At 48.1% G+C, this 20,144-nt stretch overlaps 1 protein-coding gene across 5 annotated transcripts; it reads left to right on the forward strand.

Moving 5' to 3' along the window:
- The first annotated feature begins 1,686 nt into the window (after positions 1-1,686).
- On the forward strand, positions 1,687-18,212 carry ATOSB (atos homolog B). Of its 5 annotated transcripts, none has more exons than XM_051965431.1 (12): positions 1,687-1,766; positions 2,065-2,094; positions 3,056-3,149; positions 7,759-7,865; positions 10,932-11,071; positions 13,689-14,654; positions 15,048-15,106; positions 15,323-15,428; positions 15,776-15,934; positions 16,245-16,313; positions 16,448-16,623; positions 16,806-18,212. In XM_051965431.1, exons 6-12 carry the CDS (start codon positions 13,764-13,766, stop codon positions 16,957-16,959), a joined length of 1,614 nt encoding a protein of 537 aa, XP_051821391.1. In that variant the 5' UTR covers positions 1,687-1,766; positions 2,065-2,094; positions 3,056-3,149; positions 7,759-7,865; positions 10,932-11,071; positions 13,689-13,763; the 3' UTR covers positions 16,960-18,212. The 5 variants fall into 5 exon arrangements, with proteins under 5 accessions (XP_051821391.1, XP_051821399.1, XP_051821420.1 ...); XM_051965439.1 differs by lacking the exon at positions 1,687-1,766 and adding an exon at positions 13,402-13,465 and having other exon boundaries at positions 1,996-2,094; XM_051965460.1 differs by lacking the exons at positions 1,687-1,766; positions 16,245-16,313 and having other exon boundaries at positions 1,996-2,094.
- Positions 18,213-20,144: the final 1,932 nt, after the last annotated feature.

Below are 20,144 nucleotides of genomic sequence, written 5' to 3' on the forward strand. Positions count from 1 at the left end.
TTTATGGCCAACTCTTCATGACACCATTTGGGGTTTTCTTGGCAAAAATACTGGTGTGGTTGGCCATTTCCTTCTCCAGTTCATTTTACAGATAAGGAAACTGAGGTAAACAGGATTAAGTGACTTTCCCAGAGGCACACAGAGAGTGTCTGAGGCTGGATTTGAATGTACATCTCTTGAACCTGGGCCTGACAATATCTACTTCAACACCAAACTGCCCTTGCCTACACTGTGGATCATGGGCCTATACCAGAGGCTGAGGGATGGAGGTAGACCAAGACAATTCAATGAATGCATCTCATTAGATGCCTCTTTCTAATGAGTAAAATATTTCCCATAGGCAGAAAATACTTATATATGTGTATATACGTGTTTCTTGCACATATTTTTCCATTTTATAGATGCAGTTGTGACAGTAGAAAGAATCTTCAGTTTCCTCAAGGTAAATAACTTCCTGCATTTATGACAATCATAGTCTGTTCCTGGTTTAACAGATAAATGCTAGAGATTTCACTCCCAGAGAGGTCATATAACTTGTCAAGGTATGTAATGTATGAGAAAACAGATTCCTGACTCCTGGTTCATCAACTCTATCCACTGTTCCACACAGCTTCAACTGCTGTGCTTAATAAAATTGAAATTTATTTGAAAAACTTTATAAATTCAAAGCAGTCTTCCCTTCCCCACTGCTCCCTCCCCCCATCCCATATATTTCTCACTGGATACAAAAAAATACTACACTAAACAGTGGAAAAAGATTGAATTTTTAAATGTTAGAAATGAGTCTACACAAAAAGAAAAGTTGCAAAGTTACTGGTCTGGATGCCTTTTTTTTCTCTCCCTTAACCCTTTTCATGTATCATTTTTATTAGTACATGTCTTACCTCCTCTAATTCCGATGCAAGCTCCTTGGGAGGCAAAGCTAAGTTGGTTTTCATTTGAGCACAGAATAGATCCCTACCATGGAGGACAGGGCTTCATGCACACTGAAGTAACCTAATAAAATTTTGTTGAATTGCATGGTGTAGTGAAAAAGAACACGATAACCAGAAGACTTGGGACCTGTGTGGCCACAGGCAAGTCACTTGAGGCTTCTGAGCGTCAAATTTCTTCATCTTCAAAAATTTAAGGAATTGTACTGAAGAGTTCCTCTCATTCAGTTCTCAGATTTTAGCATTTCCCATGTAAATAAAAACCCTTGCCTCAAATGGAGACCCGGCCAGAAATTACACTCTCTCCAAAGGGGAGCGCCTCCAAATGGAACGGGTTAACCTAAGCTAATTTGAGGGCTAAATCGGAGCCTAAAGCCTGTTAAGAGCCCTTGTTACAACCTGAATCTCTCCTTAGTGCGTTCCTAACCTTTATGCACCAGTCTGAGGCAGCGATGCAGAGGAGGGAACAGGCAGGCTCGTGCTCCAGTTCACCTGGGCCCTGCGGGGTACAGTATGAGCACAGGTGACTCTGAGAGTCCCAGGCAACACACCTACATTGGGCCTGGACACCAGACCACTGTCCCCAGGATCCCGGCCTCAAGCCACACCCATTGGGGTACTGCTCAGCTCTCAAAGGCCAGGCCCCACCCCCTCCCAACCTGTCATCACAGAAGCCGCACGTGGCCGGGGCGGGACCTGAGGCAGTCCCCGTGTGTCGCTGCCGCTCCTCGGCTGCCGATTGGCTGAACACAGCAGGAGGCCGGCTTGGGCCGCGGGACCGCTGCCGTCAATCAAGAGCCGCAGAGCCCAGCCAAGTCCCGACCTAGTCCAAGGGTGAGCCCAGAGGGGCCGAGTCCTCCCAGCCGTCAGCCCGAGCTCCGGGCAGTGGGGCGGAGCTCGGGCAGTGGGGCGGGGTCCGAGGGAGCAGGGTGGGGCCCATCGGAGTGAGGGATGGACGGGGCGGGACTGGAGAGGGGGGACCTGCTGGGGGAGGGGCGTGGCTCGGGGGAAGGGAGGAAGGAAGGGAAGGGGCGGACCTGGGGGAGGGGGAGGGCGGGGCTAGGTGGCGGAGGCTGCGGCTGCTCAGTAACCGCCCCCAACCCCCTATTCTCTCGTCCCTGTCCCTCACTAGGTGCAAAGGGATCGACCATTGGAGCTACAGGTGAGGGAGGGAAGGATGGAGGGTGTTGTGGGATAAGGGGGAGGGAAAGGATGGGGGCAGGCTGGATGGGAAAGGACTCTGTGAGAAAGCTGGAGGGGGGAGGGGATCCAAGGGGCTTTGAGGAAGGGAAGGGGTGGGGTACTGTGTAAGGAAGGGGAGGGGTCTGTAGGAGATCTGGGATAGAAAGGGGAGGATCTGGTGGGACTAGAGGGGAGGAAGGGACGGCTATGGAGGTGGGTACTAAAGACGGAGAACGGAGCTGTGAGGGTATTCTAAGGGAGCATCCCCGGACGGTGGGGAAGACTGTGGAGTGAAATGGGAAGGCTATTTGAAAGAGGCAGATAGGGTGTCTGTATGACAAAAGAAAAGGAATCTGTAAATAGAACGATAGGAAGAGGGAGAGAGGAGGGGTTTGTGAAAGGTGGGGTCAGCTATGTGAGGGGAGAGGGATCTGGCAGGTCTCAGAGACAGCTCTGTCTAGCCCAGTCTTAGTGAACTGGAAGGGGCCAGTGAGGTGGTGCTTGGGGTGGATATATGACTCTGTAAGGTAGAAGAAAAATCCTCTGGGACAACTCTGTGAAGAGAAGGGGTTTCTTTGTGTGAGGAAGAGGGGGAACTAAGTAAGAAGCTCTGACTTGGAAGGCGAAGGATTTATGGCATAAGAGAGGGAGTTGGAGAAGTTAGGGAATAAATATACCAAAAAGAGCAGAGCAGTAGGGCAGTATTTCGTTATTAGGGATATTCTGGGAGACCTTTTGTGGGAATTTACATTACAAAGTAATGGGGAGGTGGAATGTGCTTGAGGAAAATGAGGGGGAGTGTAGGAGGAAGAGGGAAGTAGAAGGGAAACAGGGGGAGGAATGAAAAGGTGAGGATTTGTAGGAATCTGGTAAGGGGAGTGGGGAGGGTAGTAGAAGTTAGCAAGCTTTGTGTCCACAAAGTGCCCCTGCTTTCTCCTCAGCTCCCAGTACCCATGGAACCCCCGGCCAGGGAGGGAGAAGATGCTTTCAGCACAAAGCCCCACTCGCCTGGGGGGGTGCTGAGCTCTCACGTGGGTGAGACCTGTTGCCCCTGGGGGGGACTCTGTCAATTTCCCCTAAATAAGGCATGGGAGATGATCACTTCTGTCAACTGTGAGATTATCCAATAATGACTAAAGTTGCTTTCTGGGTCCATGGAATCTCTAGGGAGCCCTCTCCCTCTCACCTGCCCAACTTCTGTTCTTCAACCCATCCCATATCACCTTCCATTTTCTACCTAGTCCTAATCTCAATCCCACCCAGGTCCTCCTAAGAGGCTCTTAGCCCCCTATGTCTGCTCCTCATTGATGTCTGCCTTGGTCCCTGTCCTCTCTGTCCCCTGTCCCTGGCCTTCCTTTGCCCTGCCCCTTTGTTCTGGGTGTGTTCATTTGCCACTTCCTTCCTTGCCTAGGACTTGACTGGTTCTTGCCCTCCCTGGGCAAGCTTTGTTTTCAGGTGTCTGGGTCCCAGAGACCCTGGTAACATCACTGGATCCACAGATGGAAGGAAACCCTTAAAGGTCATCTAGAACCACCTTTCCCCTCATTTTACAGATGGGGAAACTGAGGCCTAGAGAAGTTATATGACTTGCCAAAAGTCATACAGGTAGTAAATGACAGAGCCAGGATTCACACACAGTATTTGACCCCAAATCTAATAGTACTCTTTCCACAATGCCAAGCTGTGAGTCCTCTTCACTGCAGCAGACCTCTCCTGGCCAGGAACTCCCTGCATAGAAATCTGGTCTCTACTACTTGCTGAATACTCAGCTCCAATGGGTCCTTGTGGAAGACATTGAAGCTTATGTTCTCTAAATGAGAGGTTCTTTTTCCTTAGAACATGAGCCCTAGAAGAGAGGTGAGCTCTCAACCTCAGCTATAAAAAGAAGTTGCATTCTTTTTTGACAAACTCTTCTCTCCTCCCACCCACCCAGCAAGAATCAAACATTGGTTGTAATGTTTGGCCCTGTTTGCCCTTAATGTGAACCCTCTTGGATCCCTATGGAGACTTTGGGATGGTATTGAAGGCTCTTAAGGGCATAAAAAGGATTTTCCCTTTCTAGATTGGGGGGTAAGGCATGAGGAAGGATTCTGGCTGGGAAGAAGAAATGCTTTTGAGGAGATGAATGATGTATGTTTAAGGCAGCCTATGGTGTCAGTGACATGACAAGACTGCCCTAGACCCAGACAAAAGGGGGGCAGGTTGGTGGGGCGGGGGGGGGGGGGGGAGGAAAGGGGGGAGGAATAGGCTGAGGCCTGATGAGGACGAACAGATTGCTATGGCAACACTGCTTCCCTGACTGTCTCTTTGAGAGGGTGGGCCCAGGGCAGACAGATTTTTCTGGCTTTCTTATTGGGGGAAGGGGGGCTGCTGGAAGAGAATAGTGACAGCCTGACTCTACCAGGCTCATAAGCTTCTGGGGAATGCACAGATTGCCCAAATAAAAGAGAGCATCAGAGACCCTCTTAGACAATGTTAGCAGCATTGGTCTCTTGCTAGAGAATGGGGTAGACAGGATTAAGCAGTTTACCTAAATGTTTTACCTAATTTTTTTTTGCATGTGGGAAAGACAGACAAAACTGAATATCTTATTAGGCAATGGGTAGCTTAAAGTATGATAGAATTTAGAGCTTGAAGGGACCTTTAGGGATCATGTATAAAATGAAAATAATTAATGTTTTGGCCAGCTTATCTTTTAGGATTGTGCGGTTTCAAATGAGATAATGGTTAGTGAAGCGCTTTTCAAAGTATATTATACACATGTAAGTTGTGATTATCTAGTCTAACATTCTATTTTAAAGATGAGGAAACAAGTCCAAAGAGAAGAAATAATTTGTTCAAAGTCAAGATAATAACAAAGCAGGGACTGATACTCAGGTAGCAGCTCTATCTTCTTCCCTAAATAGGTTGTTATTCTACTTTTAAATGACCATAGAAAGAGGAGAACTAGATTGGAACAAGCAGAGTTGAATGAGTACTAGTGAAACTGGCTTGAGGACAACATAGGCATAGCCTTGAGGGAGAGAGCAGTACCTTTTCAATGAGATTTACTTCAGTCATACCAGATTTGAGAATGGTGTGTGTGGAGGGGGGCAGGGGGAGAGGAGAGGAGGAGAGGAGATAGTCCTAGATTATTTATCTTGGGAGCAGGCTCTCCTACTGAGGATCCATCCTACTAAGGAAAACTGAATTTCTGAATTGGGGTAAGCTGCTAAGGGGAAGTGAGTTTCTCTGGCTCTCTTCTTTGCTGTTGTAGGATGGGTTAAGCAAGACCAAGATGGCTGAGAGTCAGCTTTTGTTCTTCTGCCTTCTCCCAGACCAGGGTGAAAGGAAGCCTGGATACACGGAGGATTGCTTACTTTTCTTCTTTCTGCATAGACAGTAGAAAGTAAAATATTCCCCTCTCCTGGGATCCTTGGGTGGGTGGGTGGGTGGGTGGAGGGGAGGGGAGGATCTGACTGGGCAGAAACTAAGACTTTATCAGAAATAGGTTTCTCTAACCCTAATGCAAAAGTTCTTTTTCTTTCAGATTGCCTCCTTACTTATTAGGGAGCCTACCCTGACTTCTCTGTCTTCCCCTCAGGCTTCCTATTCAGCATCTTACTTTTTCTGGGCCTCTCTTGCATCAGCATTACTGATACTACTTGAGGTCAGACTCTGGTGCCTGTGGAAGTGGAGTCATTATCAGGGCAAGGAGGAAGGATGAACTTTTTTCTGTTCTCTGTTATCCCACTGGATATCCTAAAGCTTTCTCTGAGTACTCCACCAGGAAGGGAGAAAGCTGATGAGTTCAGTAAAAGTGTGTGTGAAAAATAATGTCAAGACTAGGTACTAGACTGTATTTGAAGGATAATGTCAAGGGGTGCTAGGAAAAAATAGGTTCTCGAGGTCTCCTTACTTGCCCCTGAAATGACCTTTGTTTACCTAAATAAAGCCAGGCCACTGATCTCTCAATGCTGTTGAGTCACAGCTGGTTGAGGGCACTTTAGCATCCCTAGATTGCTCGAGAAGAGTTTTGGTTTTTGAAGGGGATAATTACTTTTCTCTTTATTCTTCCTCTGCTCTAAACTTTCTCTCCCTTGAATTTTCTGCAGATTCATATTTAAGCTTTGCCAGAAGGCTTCCTCTACCTCACAAACCAGAACCAAGTGGGGGCTTTTATGTAGAACTGCCTTTGGAAAAAAGGGGACACATGGTAAGGGGAGGAGAGGACACTTGGTTGAGATTGAGGGCTGCCCTGTCATTTAATCTATCAGGGCTTGGGCTAAGCCTGGGGCCTTGGTGTGACTCAGGTAGATAAAGGGTGGAGAGTTTCGAGGGAGCTGTGAGTCATGGGGGTGAGCTCCACCACTGAGAGCTGGGCAGCTTCTCCAGTTTCCTCCTGCTTTGATGATGCTGTGAGTCCTCTTCCTCCCTTCCCCAACTGCTCTATACTATCTAGGTATATTCCTCAGGGCCTATGACCAAAATTTCTAGTGCAAGTTAGGAAATTACTGTTGGGTCTGGAGCATTTTAATCTTGGAATTCGGGTCCTTTTATTCTTTCCCCTTCCCCCCTCCTCTTCCTCCTTCCCATCCTTCTCTTCCAATTCTGGACTGTATTGGACCCAAATACAAAGATGTTTTTTACAATAATTGTTGAAGGTGTGGTGGAGATAGAAGTGGGGTCCACTCTGAGTGACTCCTTTTCTTATTTGGGGGTTCAAAACTCACCTCCAGCTTGGTCAATGTGGTCTAGAGGAGCTCGGTGAGGTCAGTCACCCAGAGGCTCCAGAGTTTTTTGCTGAGAGGGGCAGATCAGAAGACTAAGGGGTTGGAGTAGGCTCTGCCTATGCAAAGAATCAGCCTTCCATTTAATCCAGACTTATGATTTCTTAAGTATAAGGCTACTCAGGTGAGGGAACTCCCTCTATCAATGCAAATTAACAAGTGTTTTGCAATTTAGTTGTAGAGAATTTCCGGAGGCACTGAGAGTTTAAATAACTTTCTTAGTAGGGCTAGTAGAGACAGATGTCAGACTTAAACTCAAGATTCCCCTCCCTAGGAACTGTAATTTTCTCTCAAAAAATTCAGGGACCTCCCATTCTCTTCTGGGTGGCCATGAAGTGGAGTTGAGGTCTCCAAGTTCCAGGGGACCTAGGACTTCTATGTCCTCAATGCTGTCTTATCCTAAAAGGGTAAAAGAGTGGGTGGGAGAGAAGCACTCAACTGGGAACCCATGGCGAGTGAGGGGTTAATATAGGAGGCGGGGTTGGTCCGAGTAGGCTGGCCGCTACTGACCAATGGACGTGTGACTGGAGGAGAGGGTGTGCCTGACGAAGTGGTTGCAACGGAGGTCGGGGGGAGGCTGGCCCCCCACGGACCAATGAACGTGGACGTGGCCTGGTGAAGGGGTGTGGTCGGGAGGAGGGGGCGTGTCCGATGCAGTGGACGGGCCCTGAGCCTGGGGGGGTGCTGGGCGGGGCGGTCCCATCAGCTGGTAGGAAATGGCCTGTGAGTCAGAGGGGCCGCGGAGCCGGCGGCACGGAGCCGGGGCGGCCCCGGGGTGGGACTGGGGCTGGGAGGGGCACGACAGCAGCTGGGGGGCCGCGAGAGCTGGGGCCAGTACCGGGGACCGAGCCCGCTAGCGCCGTACCTCTTCACAGACTGAGCCCGATCCACCCTTTGTCTGGGTTGGGGGCCAGCAGAGGGGAGGGGTACCCAGGAGGAGCAGCAACAACAGCAGCCGCGATTCATACAGTTTGGGAACAGGGTGAGTTGCAAGATGCGTTTCAGGGGTCCATCTGGGAGAACTACTCAGAAATGGGATAACGGGGTGGGGGGAGGGTGTCTGAGACCAGTGGTGGGTAGGACCTGCCGAGATCAATTCTAAGGAGCCCGAAGAATCAGAAGGCCTAATGGAAGGTTGGAAGATCTATCCTGAAGAGGCTGAAGAATGACCAGAGAGGTTGGAATGAGAGGGAAGTTAGGATTGTAAATCAACTCTGGGGGCTTAGGTTGGGAACTTGAATGGACTGAGATGAGAAAAGTAGCATGGTGGTCTGATCTGGGGGAAAAGACTGGGGTGTAGAGATAATAGCAGAAAATGGGGTCCTAGGAAACTTGGGGTGTGGGTCGGGGAATGAGAAGTTCAGACTGGGGACCCTGGAATGTTGGTGGAAGGTTGTATTCTAGATGGATAAAGGAGAATGAAATTCAAGAGTAAGGAGGAAGGTGTACAGTGGGACCAGCCCCTCCAGCTAGAAAAGAGGAGTAATCCTGGGGAAAGACTAGTAGCTTATGTGCTTCCCCTGACCTGGTAGCAGAGCCATTCTCCATATTCTCTCCTCTCCTCTCCCCTCCCCCACCCCCTTCTTTGCTGACTTGGTCAAGAGCAGAAGTGGGCCGGTTCAATGTTTATGGGGAGGGGAAGAGAGGGAAGGAAGGAAGAGGCTGGGACTAGGCTTCTGCTCTGCCCTCCCCCAATACTTCTCACTTTGGCCCCAGCAGGTGTCTGAAAGTGCTGTTACCATGGTGTTCTGGGACTTGTAGTCCTCTTTGGTGATATGCTCACGGCATGCTGGGAGCTGCAGTCCTTGCAGTCCACAGACTGGCACAGCTGTTAGACACCAGCTGGTGTTTCTGGGCTCCCACCTCCTGCAAAGAGGGTGAGGTCCATGCCTCTCCACTGAATCCCATCCTCCCTCCCCCACACACAGAGGAACCCCTCCCAAGCATTCTTATGAGTCAGCTTAGAGTCCTGGTCTACATCCAGACTGGCTTCGTGCTTAGAGAAGCAAGAACCTCTTGTTAAAGGGTCTGGTGCTCCAAAGGGCATTGAGGTAATGATCAGATGCCAAGGGTCACCTGGGGTACCATTTCATCACCTGGCTTCCCCAGGAGGAGTATCCCCAGAAGGTCAGAAGCTGCCGGTGGGGGGGTGTGACCTGAAATAATTACTGTTGGGGAGAAAACTGAGGACATTCTCCTCAGGGCATATGTTAGCTGGGTGGAGAAGAATTCAATGCAACAAACTCTTAGCATCTTCTTTGTGAAAAGATGTGTTGAGGCTGGAAAGGGGAAAGCAGAGTAGAGGGAAAACAAAGTTTATTCTGGAGACTCCCCCCCACCCAAAAAGGTAAAATCCTGAATTTTACTAAATAGAGAACCATCAGATTCTAATAGAGAAGGAATTCTTATTGAAACTACCCATAATTCAAAGTCCAGCTCATTTTCCAACTACTTCATGAACACTGACCTCAGTCCATGTTGATTTGTCCTACACTTCCTTTCACCAGTGCCTTCTTAGTGGGTCTTCTCATTGGTCCAAATGGGATCCTTGTTTCAAGGGTTAAGATTTGGAAAGGTAGAGGAGGTAGGGCAAATACACTTATAGAAGAAAATAAAAGGTTATTTTTGGTAGATATACTAAATTCCAGCAGAAAGCCATATCCTGTATTAGGAACAAAATGGAGTTGGTAGGCAGTTTTGCCTGACCTGAAGGGAAATAGTCCCTAATCTTGATACCTATTCCCAGAGATTCCTTAAACAACTCCCTCCAAATGAGTTCTTGAGTGAACAGTTATTAGGGGGTGGGAGTTGGGGGAGAAGGGGGCTGAGATTGGGTGCGGGTCTAGTACATGTGGGACAAATTAGTGAGTGTGAAATTGCGTTTAATATGCAGGCTGTTTCCTAGAGAATAAACCCAGTTGTCCTGGGGCATAAAGAAACCACCTTCCGAGTAGAAGTTGTTTATGTGTAAGGAGTGTTTTGGGGTGGGGTGGAGGCCTTCCCCTTAGAAGTGAGGGGGGTGGGGTTTAGGTGTCTACGGCTGCGGTCCAGCACCGCTGCCCTCTCCTGGGTCTGCCTTATCTTTGGTTTACAGTGCCCTGGGGGGAGGGGCAGGCCTTGGGAAGAACTCCTTCCTAGCTCCCTCACCCCCACCCCCCCCAAACTTCTTGGGAACTGAGCCTCCTGTTAAAGAGCCAGACTGCCTGGGAGCCTATTGCCAGAGCAGAGCGCAGGCCTAGAGAACCAGGGAACCCAGTGAAGCCTGTGGGGGAAGTGTAGGGTAGGGTCTAACTGGGAGGAGCCCCGGGCCCCGGCTGGGAGGAGGGGGGAGGGGTGGGGGTGGGGCTAGGAATGGAAGAAAACTGGCTGGAGATTTGCAACTTGGGAAGTAGGGGGCGGAGGTGGTGGAGACAATCGACCTCTCCATGGCCTTGGGGCTCTAGGTATGGAGTTTCCTTCTGGAGGCTGACGGAAGAACTAGACTGGGGATAGTGTTGTTTTTGTTTGTCTAGTATATATCTGTGTGGTGGGGACTTTGGCAGGGGTGTAGGGAAACTGAGGCGCAGTCTTGGCTATTATACCAGTCTCCACTGGAACTGGGCATAGAATCTTGGAGCTGGAACGGATCTTAAAAGGTCACCTAGGCTGGTTCTACTTGTTAGAATCTCTTTACCTGTTCATATTCAATTTCTGTTTTAAATGAAATCACTGTCCCAGTTAGAGAGGCTGTTTCAGTGGTTGGCCAGCCCTAGTTAGGAAGTTATTTCTACTGAACCAAAATCAGCCTCCTTGAAACTTCCACCTAGTGATAACAGTTTGGCCTTTGGAATTATGACCAAATAAATCTCTTTCACATGACAGCCCCTTATCTATTTAAAGGCAGTTATCATATCCTCCTCAATGCTGTCTTCAATAACTTAAAAGAAATCCTGTTTAGGGACAGTCACTGGGGAGTTCCTTCTCTCAGGGAGGGGAGGTTGGGTTACAGAGAGCCTGGCCTTGTGGCCCTGACTTGAATCCTGACTGATCTCTTTGCTTTTCTCTTTAGAGTGCCATTTGAGCCAAGGAGCTGCCCGGGATGGTGGCAGTGACCGTGCCAGTGGAGTGGGCATGGGCCAGACTACCAGCTAGTGAAGAGCAGTTGGAAAGGGGGATTAGAAAGCCAGGGAAGGGCCCCCCTGCAGCGTGGTGAGTGCTGGGTCTCAGAAAGATGGATAGACGCTCAAATTAAGCTATTTTTCTCCTCCAGGAGAGGGAGTGGATTTCCTCCTTACTCTGAAAATCCTCCAGGGTCGAGGCCAATTCCCTGTTTACTGATAATCCACCATGTATGAAGAGGAGCCACAGAGCCTTTTGCTAAGTGTGGAGTTGACTATGTACAGAAAAGGCATAGTGATTACCCTCAAGGAATTTCCAGTCTAGGTGGAAAGACAGGACTTAGGAAAGAAACCAGCAAACTGTACAAAACCATCTGCATCCGGGACAGCTAGATGGCACAGTGGATAGAGCACCAGCCCTGAAGTCAGGTCCTCAGACACTTAACACTTCCTAGCTATGTGACCCTGGGGTCACTTTACCCCAACTGCCTCAGCAAAAAAAACAAAAACAAAACTAAGTCCTTATTAGTACAAATGATGATTCTTCCTTTTTCTCCTCCCCTCCTCCAAGTAGTTGCATTATTTAAATTCACACTGTATATTTCCACCAAACTAGAAAGAGTTACATATTATAACTTCCAATAAGTTTGGATTCAACTACATGGAATCATTCTAGGGAGGGAATTCATTATTCAAATTAACTGGGACCTGGCTGTGTTATGGATCTTAGTTCTCAATGACTGAAACAGATAGAGTAATGGCAATAATGGGAAAGTGGGATTAATAAAGCTTCCTGGAGGTAGTGAATTTGAAATTAAACTTGAAGACATATATTGCACTTAGATTAGTAGAAAAGACATTTTAAGTTAGGAGACTACCATATGAAAAGGCAAACATTGGAATAAAAAGATTGTAGTTAAATTGAATGGCTCAAAGAGTGTTGTGAGGGATTTCTACATACTCTGCATTTCTTATTCTATGCTAGTTATTAGGGAAATGCAAGAGGAATGAAATAATGTAGTTTCTGAAACACTTTTAAGGTTCATTGCTTTCTAACAGTCAAAAATCTTTTTATTGGTGTTCTAGGCACTCAGAAATTGAATCCCAGGCTTCTTTTATGGGTCATGTTTTCCCTTATTTCTTTGTATATGCTAACCCTCCATCAAAACTCTAATTCTTCTTGTTCTCATTGCCTTTGGTTACACTGTCTTCTCTGACTATAATGCATTATATGGCCCTCCTCCCCATTCTCACCTCCCCCCAGTGACTGTTCAAATCCCTTTCCTCTGTTAAAGCCCAGTTTAGGTTATCAGTGCCTCCAGGATGATTTTCCTTGATTTTCCCATTCTCTCCACCACCCTTCCTACCAAAAAAAAAAAAAAAAAAAAAAAAATCCTACCCTTGGAAATAACTTCTTTTTCTGCTTTCTCATAGCAGTTATTCTAATCTTATGTTTATTTGTATAACTATCATTTCCTTCCCCTTCCAACTAGATTGGAAGCTTATTGACAGTAGGCAGGAGCAATGTCTCTTTAATATTTATATTCACCAGAGTGCCTAACAGAGTGCCCTGCACAAATTAGGAACTTAATATTGAACTGATTTAGCAGGGGGATAAAAAAAAAAAAACCTATAACTGGATGAAATAACTGAGACCAAGTGTAAGACAATCTATGGGCAAAGATTCAAAGGAAAATGTGGCACAAGCTGTATGCTGAATGGCTAAGGGAGGGTGCATTATAGGATACAGTGAATTTGGGAAGGTTTTATAGACATTATGAATATTGTTCTGATCTTGAAGAAGTCTTAAGAATTGAAGAAGGTAGAGAAGAGGATGAGTTTTCTGCTTAGGTGGAACAGCAGTTGGGTGGAGTAATGGAAAATAGAGCAAATGAGTTTAGGGTCAGGAAGACTTGAATTTGTCTTGCTTTAAACACCAGCTTTTGTGGTCTTAGAGGAATCAACTTCTTTGTGCTTCTGTAAAACAAAGGACTTAGAACTCCATGTCCCTTCCAGCTCTAAATCTCTGGTCTTATGATGCTGTAAAATGAAAATGGGTATTGAGGGCAAGGGAACAGAAAAGAAAGCTGTAAATAGATTGTTTCTGCTTGATTGGAATCTATGTGCTGGGGAGAGATGAAGAAGAAAGCCAGTCAGTGGAAATCTATGTGGATTTGATATTGGAAGTTTTAGGGAACCATCATAGGTTCTTGAACTTGGGATGACATGAGAGAGTTTTGAGAAGGGTTGTCAGCAGCGTGGAGTGAGGGGGAGACTACAGGCAGGGAAACTTGGTAAGGGGAGATTGCATCAATAAATTATAAGCTAGATTGTGAGGTTGGAAGCCCTGGGAATATTGAGGAAAGGTCAATTTGAAGAAGGAAAGATGAATATCAAAATAGATTTCTTGCCTTGATTTAGGAAGAGAATGTTGCCATGGAAAGAAATGGAGAAGATGATTAAGGATGAGAAATTCAGGCTAAAGGTTAGTTTTATTTGAGGCCTGTTCAGTATGGAGAGGTCTTTTGGGCAGCTGGGTATGTAGGCCTAAAGTACAAGTGAAAGACCAAACGGGTAGATGTGAATTTGAAAATCACAGGTGTGACCTTACTCACCTTCTGTTTCCAGTGATCGGGGGCAATTCAAGGAGCAAGTCTGAGACATTCAATGGGAAACTAACTTCTCTTCCTTTTCTTCTTACTTTCCAGATGTGCCCAGGCCCCCCAGCCCAGGCCCAAAGCAAAGGCCTCCTGGGGGAACTGCTCTGACTTGAGGGGAACTCCATGCGCCACGTGCAGGTGGAACCAACGCCATCCCCTGAGCCTGGCCCCTCACAGCCCCCAGGTGGGCAGGGGGGCCCGAGGGGTGGGCTGCTCATGGGCTTCAGCCAAGCAGGAGGGACTGTGTCCCAGGGAGTCTACGAGGTGTCTGTCTTCTCCCCTTTGGCCAGCCCTCCTGAACCCCGTAGGGCCCTGAAGCGGCCAGGACCCCCTACTGAAGGTGTCCGTGAGGCAAAGCGAGGTCCAGGAATAGCTGGTCGGGAAGGACAGCTTCTTGAAGAGCTAGCCACAGTAGGGCCATTGGATGCTGGGCTCAGCCTGGGGCTTGGAGGGGCGGGCCAGCACTTCTCACATCGTGGTCTCCAGGTTGTGGAACATCGGGACAGTTCAAATCCATCTAGGACTACTGGAGCCTGGATTTTCCCTGGGCCTCTACCACATGCTTCCTATAGCACTTTGCACACCAGAGACTGGGGCCCTCCAGAGCCCGGGGGGAGGAGGGCCCCGGGTGAGGTCCCTGGGCCAGGGTCACCTTGTGGCCAGCTGCACATACTTGATGCTGATTTGCACAGTCTTGCACAGAAAGGGGAAGAAGACCCAGGACCCGAGATGGGCAATGGGAGCAGTCCCTGGCCTGGAGAACCCCCTGGTACTGCCAATGGACATAGTCCTGAGCATACTCCCCCAGGCCCAGTCCCCCCAGGGCCCTGTCCTGCCAAGCGGAGGCTGCTCCCAGCTGGGGAGGCTCCTGATGCCAACTCTGGAGATGAGGGACCAGCCCCCCGAAGGCACAGGGCAGCTCCTTCTGGCCCTCCCCCTGCTGCCCGAAGTACTGATGCCAAAGCTGCGCCGTTCTGGAACCACCTGCTGCCTGTTCCCAGGGAGCCAATGCAGGTGAGCCCCGAGCTGGAAAGGAAGCCTGCAGTCGTAAGTCTGCTGCCTTCTGTCTGTCTGCTCAGAGGGCTGCTCTAATCTGGTCCGTGTCTCCCTGTGAAAATAAGCAAGCTGTTATGTACGTCCTACTGGGGCTTTCCTCCAGAGCCAGTGTCCCTCTGAGCAGATTTTGTGGAAGAAGGTCCAGGCTGATGTCCCGGCCTGGCGCATATATTCTAGGTCCCGTTTCATCTCCAGACCTTAACCTTGGCTCTTTCTTCTTCCTGATGCCCGCTCTCTGGGGGTCCTGAATGGTAACTTTTACCCTTTGAGCTCCACCTCTCTCCTCCATGCCATGTTTCAACTCCTCTCCTCTTACTGATCGTGGCCCTCTCTTCTCCCCATCCGTTGCAGGGACTGGCAGACTGCAGTCCTACAGGACGAAGGCTGAAAGGTGCCCGAAGACTAAAACTGTAAGTGTTTGACCTCATTTTGCACATCATCTCCATGTCAGCTCAGCACAAGGTTGTTCCTTTTCTTTCTGCAGATGGGTATTTAGTCCAATAAGCCCCGGGGAGGTCAGGGGGGAGATGGGATGGATATTTTAGTGGTAGAGAAAAGGTGGTAGGGAGGGAAGCTGGGAGTAAGGAGACTATACTGAGTAGCCTCTTTCTCTTCCCCTTCTTAAGGAGCTCCCTGCGAAGCTTCCGGAAGGGACCAGGCCTGCTGATCTCTCCCAGTGCTCCTCCTGTTCCTACCCTTGCTGTCAGCCACACCCTGCTAGGCAATTTTGAGGTACTGACTTTCCTGGGTCTTGGAAAGGTGGGGAGGGGGTGAGAGAAGGATTAATAAAAGGAGAGATTTCCATGCAGAGAGGGCCCCATGGAAATCATTTTAAGGAAGTGTTGGAAAGGTCTACTTCTCTCCTTTAATATGCTGTCCCTGAGGCAGCCAGATGGTTCAGTGGACAGACCCCAACCCTGAAGTCCACAGAACTCGAGGAGTTCAAATGTGGCCTTGGAGACTAAACACTTAGTAGGTGTGTGACCCTAGATGAGTCCCCTTAACTAACCCCTATTCTCTCACCAAAAAAAAAAAAAAAAAAAAACCACCAAAAAACGTTATTCCTTATTAACATTTAGGAGTCATTGCTTCGAGGTCGATTTGTACCATCTGGCCACATTGAGGGCTTCACTGCTGAGATTGGGGCCAGCGGTTCCTACTGTCCCCAGCATGTCACCCTGCCTGTTGCTGTCACCTTCTTCGATGTCTCTGAGCATAGTGCCCCTGCCCCCTTCCTGGTAAGTACTGCTTGGGCCTGTTTTACAGTTGCTGGAAAATTATGGGGAAGGTGGGAGTAGGGGGTGGGGGAAGGGGAGGAGGAACAGGAGAGGAATGAGAGGAAAATCATCAGCTTTTGCCAAATTTCCTCTCCGTCCTCTCTTGGGAATCTGGTGAACACGTCTGGGTCAAGAGCTTTGGGGACTGGAAAGTTCCTGGAGGTTCTAGGACTAAGAGGTTGGGGGCGCTGAGTTGGAAGAGGGGACTCTGGGCTCCTGGGGACTTGGGTTCTCTTAGCTGATGGCTCCATGGCTCCTCTGGAATCCCCAGGGCGTCGTGGACCTGAATCCTCTGGGGAGAAAGGGCTATAGCGTTCCCAAGGCGGGCACCGTTCAAGTGGTGAGTCTGCCCCGTGGGGAGAAAATGGGTGGCAGCAAGCCCCTCCCAACCCCACAACTATGGAGTTTAGGGCGGGAGGGGATGGTGGGATAGCCCCCTAGGGTTTTTCTTAATCCTTTTCTCCCTGCCCCCAGACCTTATTTAACCCTAACCAGACGGTGGTGAAGATGTTCCTTGTGACCTTTGACTTCTCGGACATGCCTGCCGCCCACGTGACCTTCCTTCGCCACCGACTCTTCCTGGTGCCTGTGGGTGAGGAGGGCAATGTGAGCCCCACCCGCCGCCTCCTCTGCTACCTGCTGCACCTCAGGTACAGGTCAAGGATATGTTGGGGAAAACACAGGGTCTTCCTTAGATACAATCTCCCATAATACCTCCAGTGTCTTCCCCGACTCTCGTTTTTCCCTTTTGCTCGTCGGTATCTTTCCAGTCCAACGATCTTCTCTTGCCCCAGACCTCACTTTGGCTCCCAATCCTTTGTACCCATAACAGATTCCGGAGTTCTCGCTCTGGCCGGCTGTATCTGCATGGGGATATCCGCCTCCTCTTCTCTCGCCGGAGCCTGGAACTAGACACGGGGCTCCCCTATGAGCTGCAGGCATTGACAGAGGCCCCTCAAAATCCTCGTTATTCACCTTTGCCCTGACTGCCCTGATGATTTCAGGCCTTTCCAAGGACACTAGCCTACTCCATCTTGGACACGCTGGGCCTGAGGAGAGAGGCAGGTCCTCCAGGCCTGAATTAAAGGGACAGCTAAACTCAAGGCTGAAGTATTGACCATTTGGTGTTTGAAACTCCTGTCCTTCATCTTCCAACTAATTAATGCCCTGCTCCAGGTTCACACACACTCTCTCCCCTCCCTTTTGGCTTCCCAGCCACTACCCTAGATGGTGAAGAAGAGAAATTTACCTGATGTTTGCAGTTGTAGGGAGTGGGGCCTTTCCACGTTCTGTAGACCATGGGAACACAGGCCTATTACCCTTCCCTCAGCTCTCCCTTCCCATCCTGGGCAGGAGCCACCTCTTGTTTTATTTATTGTTAATTTATAATTTATTCAGTTGGGACAGCTTTGTTGACCTCCAAAACCTGACAATTGACATGGCTCCACCCATCTCAGATACTGCCCTAACCTCCAGGTTTGAGCAGACTGACTCTGGTAAGGGGAAAAGAGCTGCCCTTTCTTGGCAATGAGGCTAGGAGGAACAGGAGAGTGTAGCAGAATGGTGTGGGGGTGGCCTTACTCCACGTGCCTGAGGGCCAGAGTAGAGGTGTTATCCTGAAGAGACTGGGTCAGTAGCCAAAGACCTAGTTTCCCTGTTTCCTGTCTCCCTTGCCCCACGATGCCTGCCAGAAGCCAAACGTGTGTATGTGTGTGAGTGTGTGTGTGTGTGTGTGTGTGTGACAGAGGGAAATAATGAGGGTTAAGGTGGGCTTTATACTCCAATGTAGCCCTCCCCTAGCATCTGCCTCTCCCACCCGTGGGGTCCTGAGTGAAGTGTGTGTGTTTGTGTATGGTGTAGGGTAGGGGGGGCAGTTGGGGCAGAAGAGGCATGGCTAGGGGAGCAGAGTCAGGGCCAACAGCTAGGACTCTCCTCTTTCCCACCTCTTGCTTGGGAAGAGGCTGAGTCCTGGACTCTGACCGACCTACCTCAGCTTGGGGGAGGAATGGCCCCTGCACATTGTGTTGTGGTTGCTGTGGTTCCTGGCTGTCTGTCCTCCCTACCCCTAGACTGTATTACCCTATCCTGGACCCTGACCCAGCCCCAGCCCTGCCTCCTGGGGTGAGGTTAGGGGAACAAGCATTTGCAGAAACTTGAAAATCAGAGGAATAAATTGTATCTGGTACTTTTCTTAAAAAAAAAAAAAAGAAATTTAATAAATTTTTGTTTGGAGACATGATTTGAGCCTTACACTTTTTGATAACGGATTAAGAGGGGAATATAGACCTTGGAAGAAAGAAAGAGACTGGACAAGGACAGATAATATGAAACTCCAGGCTTTTTTCAGTGATATCTTCCTAGCATAATTGATAGTTAGAAAGGAGCCTTACAGAAAAATCTATTGACTCACTTTATAAAAGAAATTATGAAATTAATTTTTTAAGATCACAAGGGGCATAGTAAACAGTTTTGAAGTCTGGGAAGTATTCAATTCACTGAAATGGGAGTAGGACTATCTCTGAAAAGACATGGGTTGTGTGTTTTATAACAGCATTTATTTAGTACCTAGTATATCCTAACCAGTACTACTATGCTAACTAAATACTTTAAGCATATTACCTCATGATCCTCCCCACAATGCTTAGAGGTAAGTGCTGTTGTTATCTCCAATTTACAATTCAGGAAACTAATACAGGTTACACAGGGTTATACAACTATATTTATTAAGTACCTTCTGGGTGTAAAACTATGCAAGGTACTTGGGTGGGGGAAGGGTTTGACTCCACTCCCAAAATAATAATAGGTAACATTTATATAATGCTTACTATGTACCACAAACTGTACTTTACAATTATCTTATTTGACCAAGAAAACCTTGGGACATGGGTGCTATTATTATTCTCAATTTCCTGGATGAGGTCACACAGTGTCTGAGGTTAGAGTTGATCTTGTCTTCCTGATTCCTAAGTCCAATTTCCCTTAATACCATCATCTCCTCTGTGTGACTCTTTGGTCACACATTAATATAATAAGCACATCCTTCTGAATATTATATAAAGCTCAAAATCAAGTAGGAAAAGATTACAATGATAGCTAAGGATGGTCTAAGCAAATAAAATTGGTAAAGTAAGGAAAACCAATTTGGGAGTGGGAAAAATGGAACTCAGGGAAAGATTTCAATGAAATGATATTCTTTGAGGGGTTTCAAATAATGGGTAGGAATTAAACAGCCAAAGTTAATAGAAATAGGATTATATGTAACATTCTAGGAATAGGAAATGTCATGAGTCATGTAGAAAAGTGTATGGTGTGTACTGGAAGCAGCAAGGGATCTAGTTTCTAGGAGCATAGATCATACTGAATGGAGTCGAATGAAAAATGGCTCGATAAAATTTTCCAGATTGTGGATTATTATTACTCTGAATTTTAAAGGGAGGCATTAAGTGTGGATAGAAGTAAAGCAACAGAATGAAAGGGGAAGGTTGTGGGAGAACTTTGGGGGTGGAGGGGAGGTAGTAGAAGTGGTAAGAGAGAAAAAATTCTGGAAATGATGCAGAGGTTGAAACAACAGGATGTAGTAACTGAGTGGCTACAAAAGGAGAATGGGAAATATCCAAACATGAAAGATTGTATGAGTTGTGCCAGGACAAATAAAGATAAAAAAGGTCACATATCCAGCCACATAAACTTAAAAAAAAATGGGTATTAGCTCTATGTTTTGTTTTCTTTTTTCGCCTAGAGGGGATCTGAAGAATCTGCAGGGAGCTGTGGTAGGAAAGCAGGGAGCTGAGAGATCCCAAAAGCTCTTCGCATTCTCTGGTGAGAGAAAGTCCAGGGGCAAGGGGAAGCCAAGATCCAGTCACGAGGGTAACTGAGGAGGATGCCAGTCACTATGGCAACGGGGAATCGGGTCAGTCACTGGTAGTGGGGGAGGGGTACTGGTCATCTCCCGGCGAAGTCATCACTATGGCAACATAATGGCGTCTCCCTTTGGGACGCCACAGCAACCTTTAACTCTCCCTCTATCCCCCAACAATATTAAGGGGCCCGGGAGAGAAAACGGAAGTTTGGAGAGAGATTAGGGAAAGAATAAAGGAATCTGGCCTTCCCAGGTCACCTGTACACTGAAGGGTCTATAAGACTTTTCTTCCATTGGGGCTGGAAACCAAAG

This window comes from Antechinus flavipes, chromosome 1, assembly GCF_016432865.1.
Source record: "Antechinus flavipes isolate AdamAnt ecotype Samford, QLD, Australia chromosome 1, AdamAnt_v2, whole genome shotgun sequence".
NCBI lineage: Eukaryota > Metazoa > Chordata > Mammalia > Dasyuromorphia > Dasyuridae > Antechinus > Antechinus flavipes.

Excerpts from the sequence above, each read along its gene's own strand:
- ATOSB (XM_051965431.1), top strand. The coding sequence starts at position 13,764 with ATGCGCCACGTGCAGGTGGAACCAACGCCATCCCCTGAGCCTGGCCCC. Across the intron at positions 16,314-16,447 it reads AGGCGGGCACCGTTCAAGTG|ACCTTATTTAACCCTAACCA; the intron begins GTGAGTCTGCCC and ends CCCTGCCCCCAG. Across the intron at positions 16,624-16,805 it reads TGCTACCTGCTGCACCTCAG|ATTCCGGAGTTCTCGCTCTG; the intron begins GTACAGGTCAAG and ends TACCCATAACAG.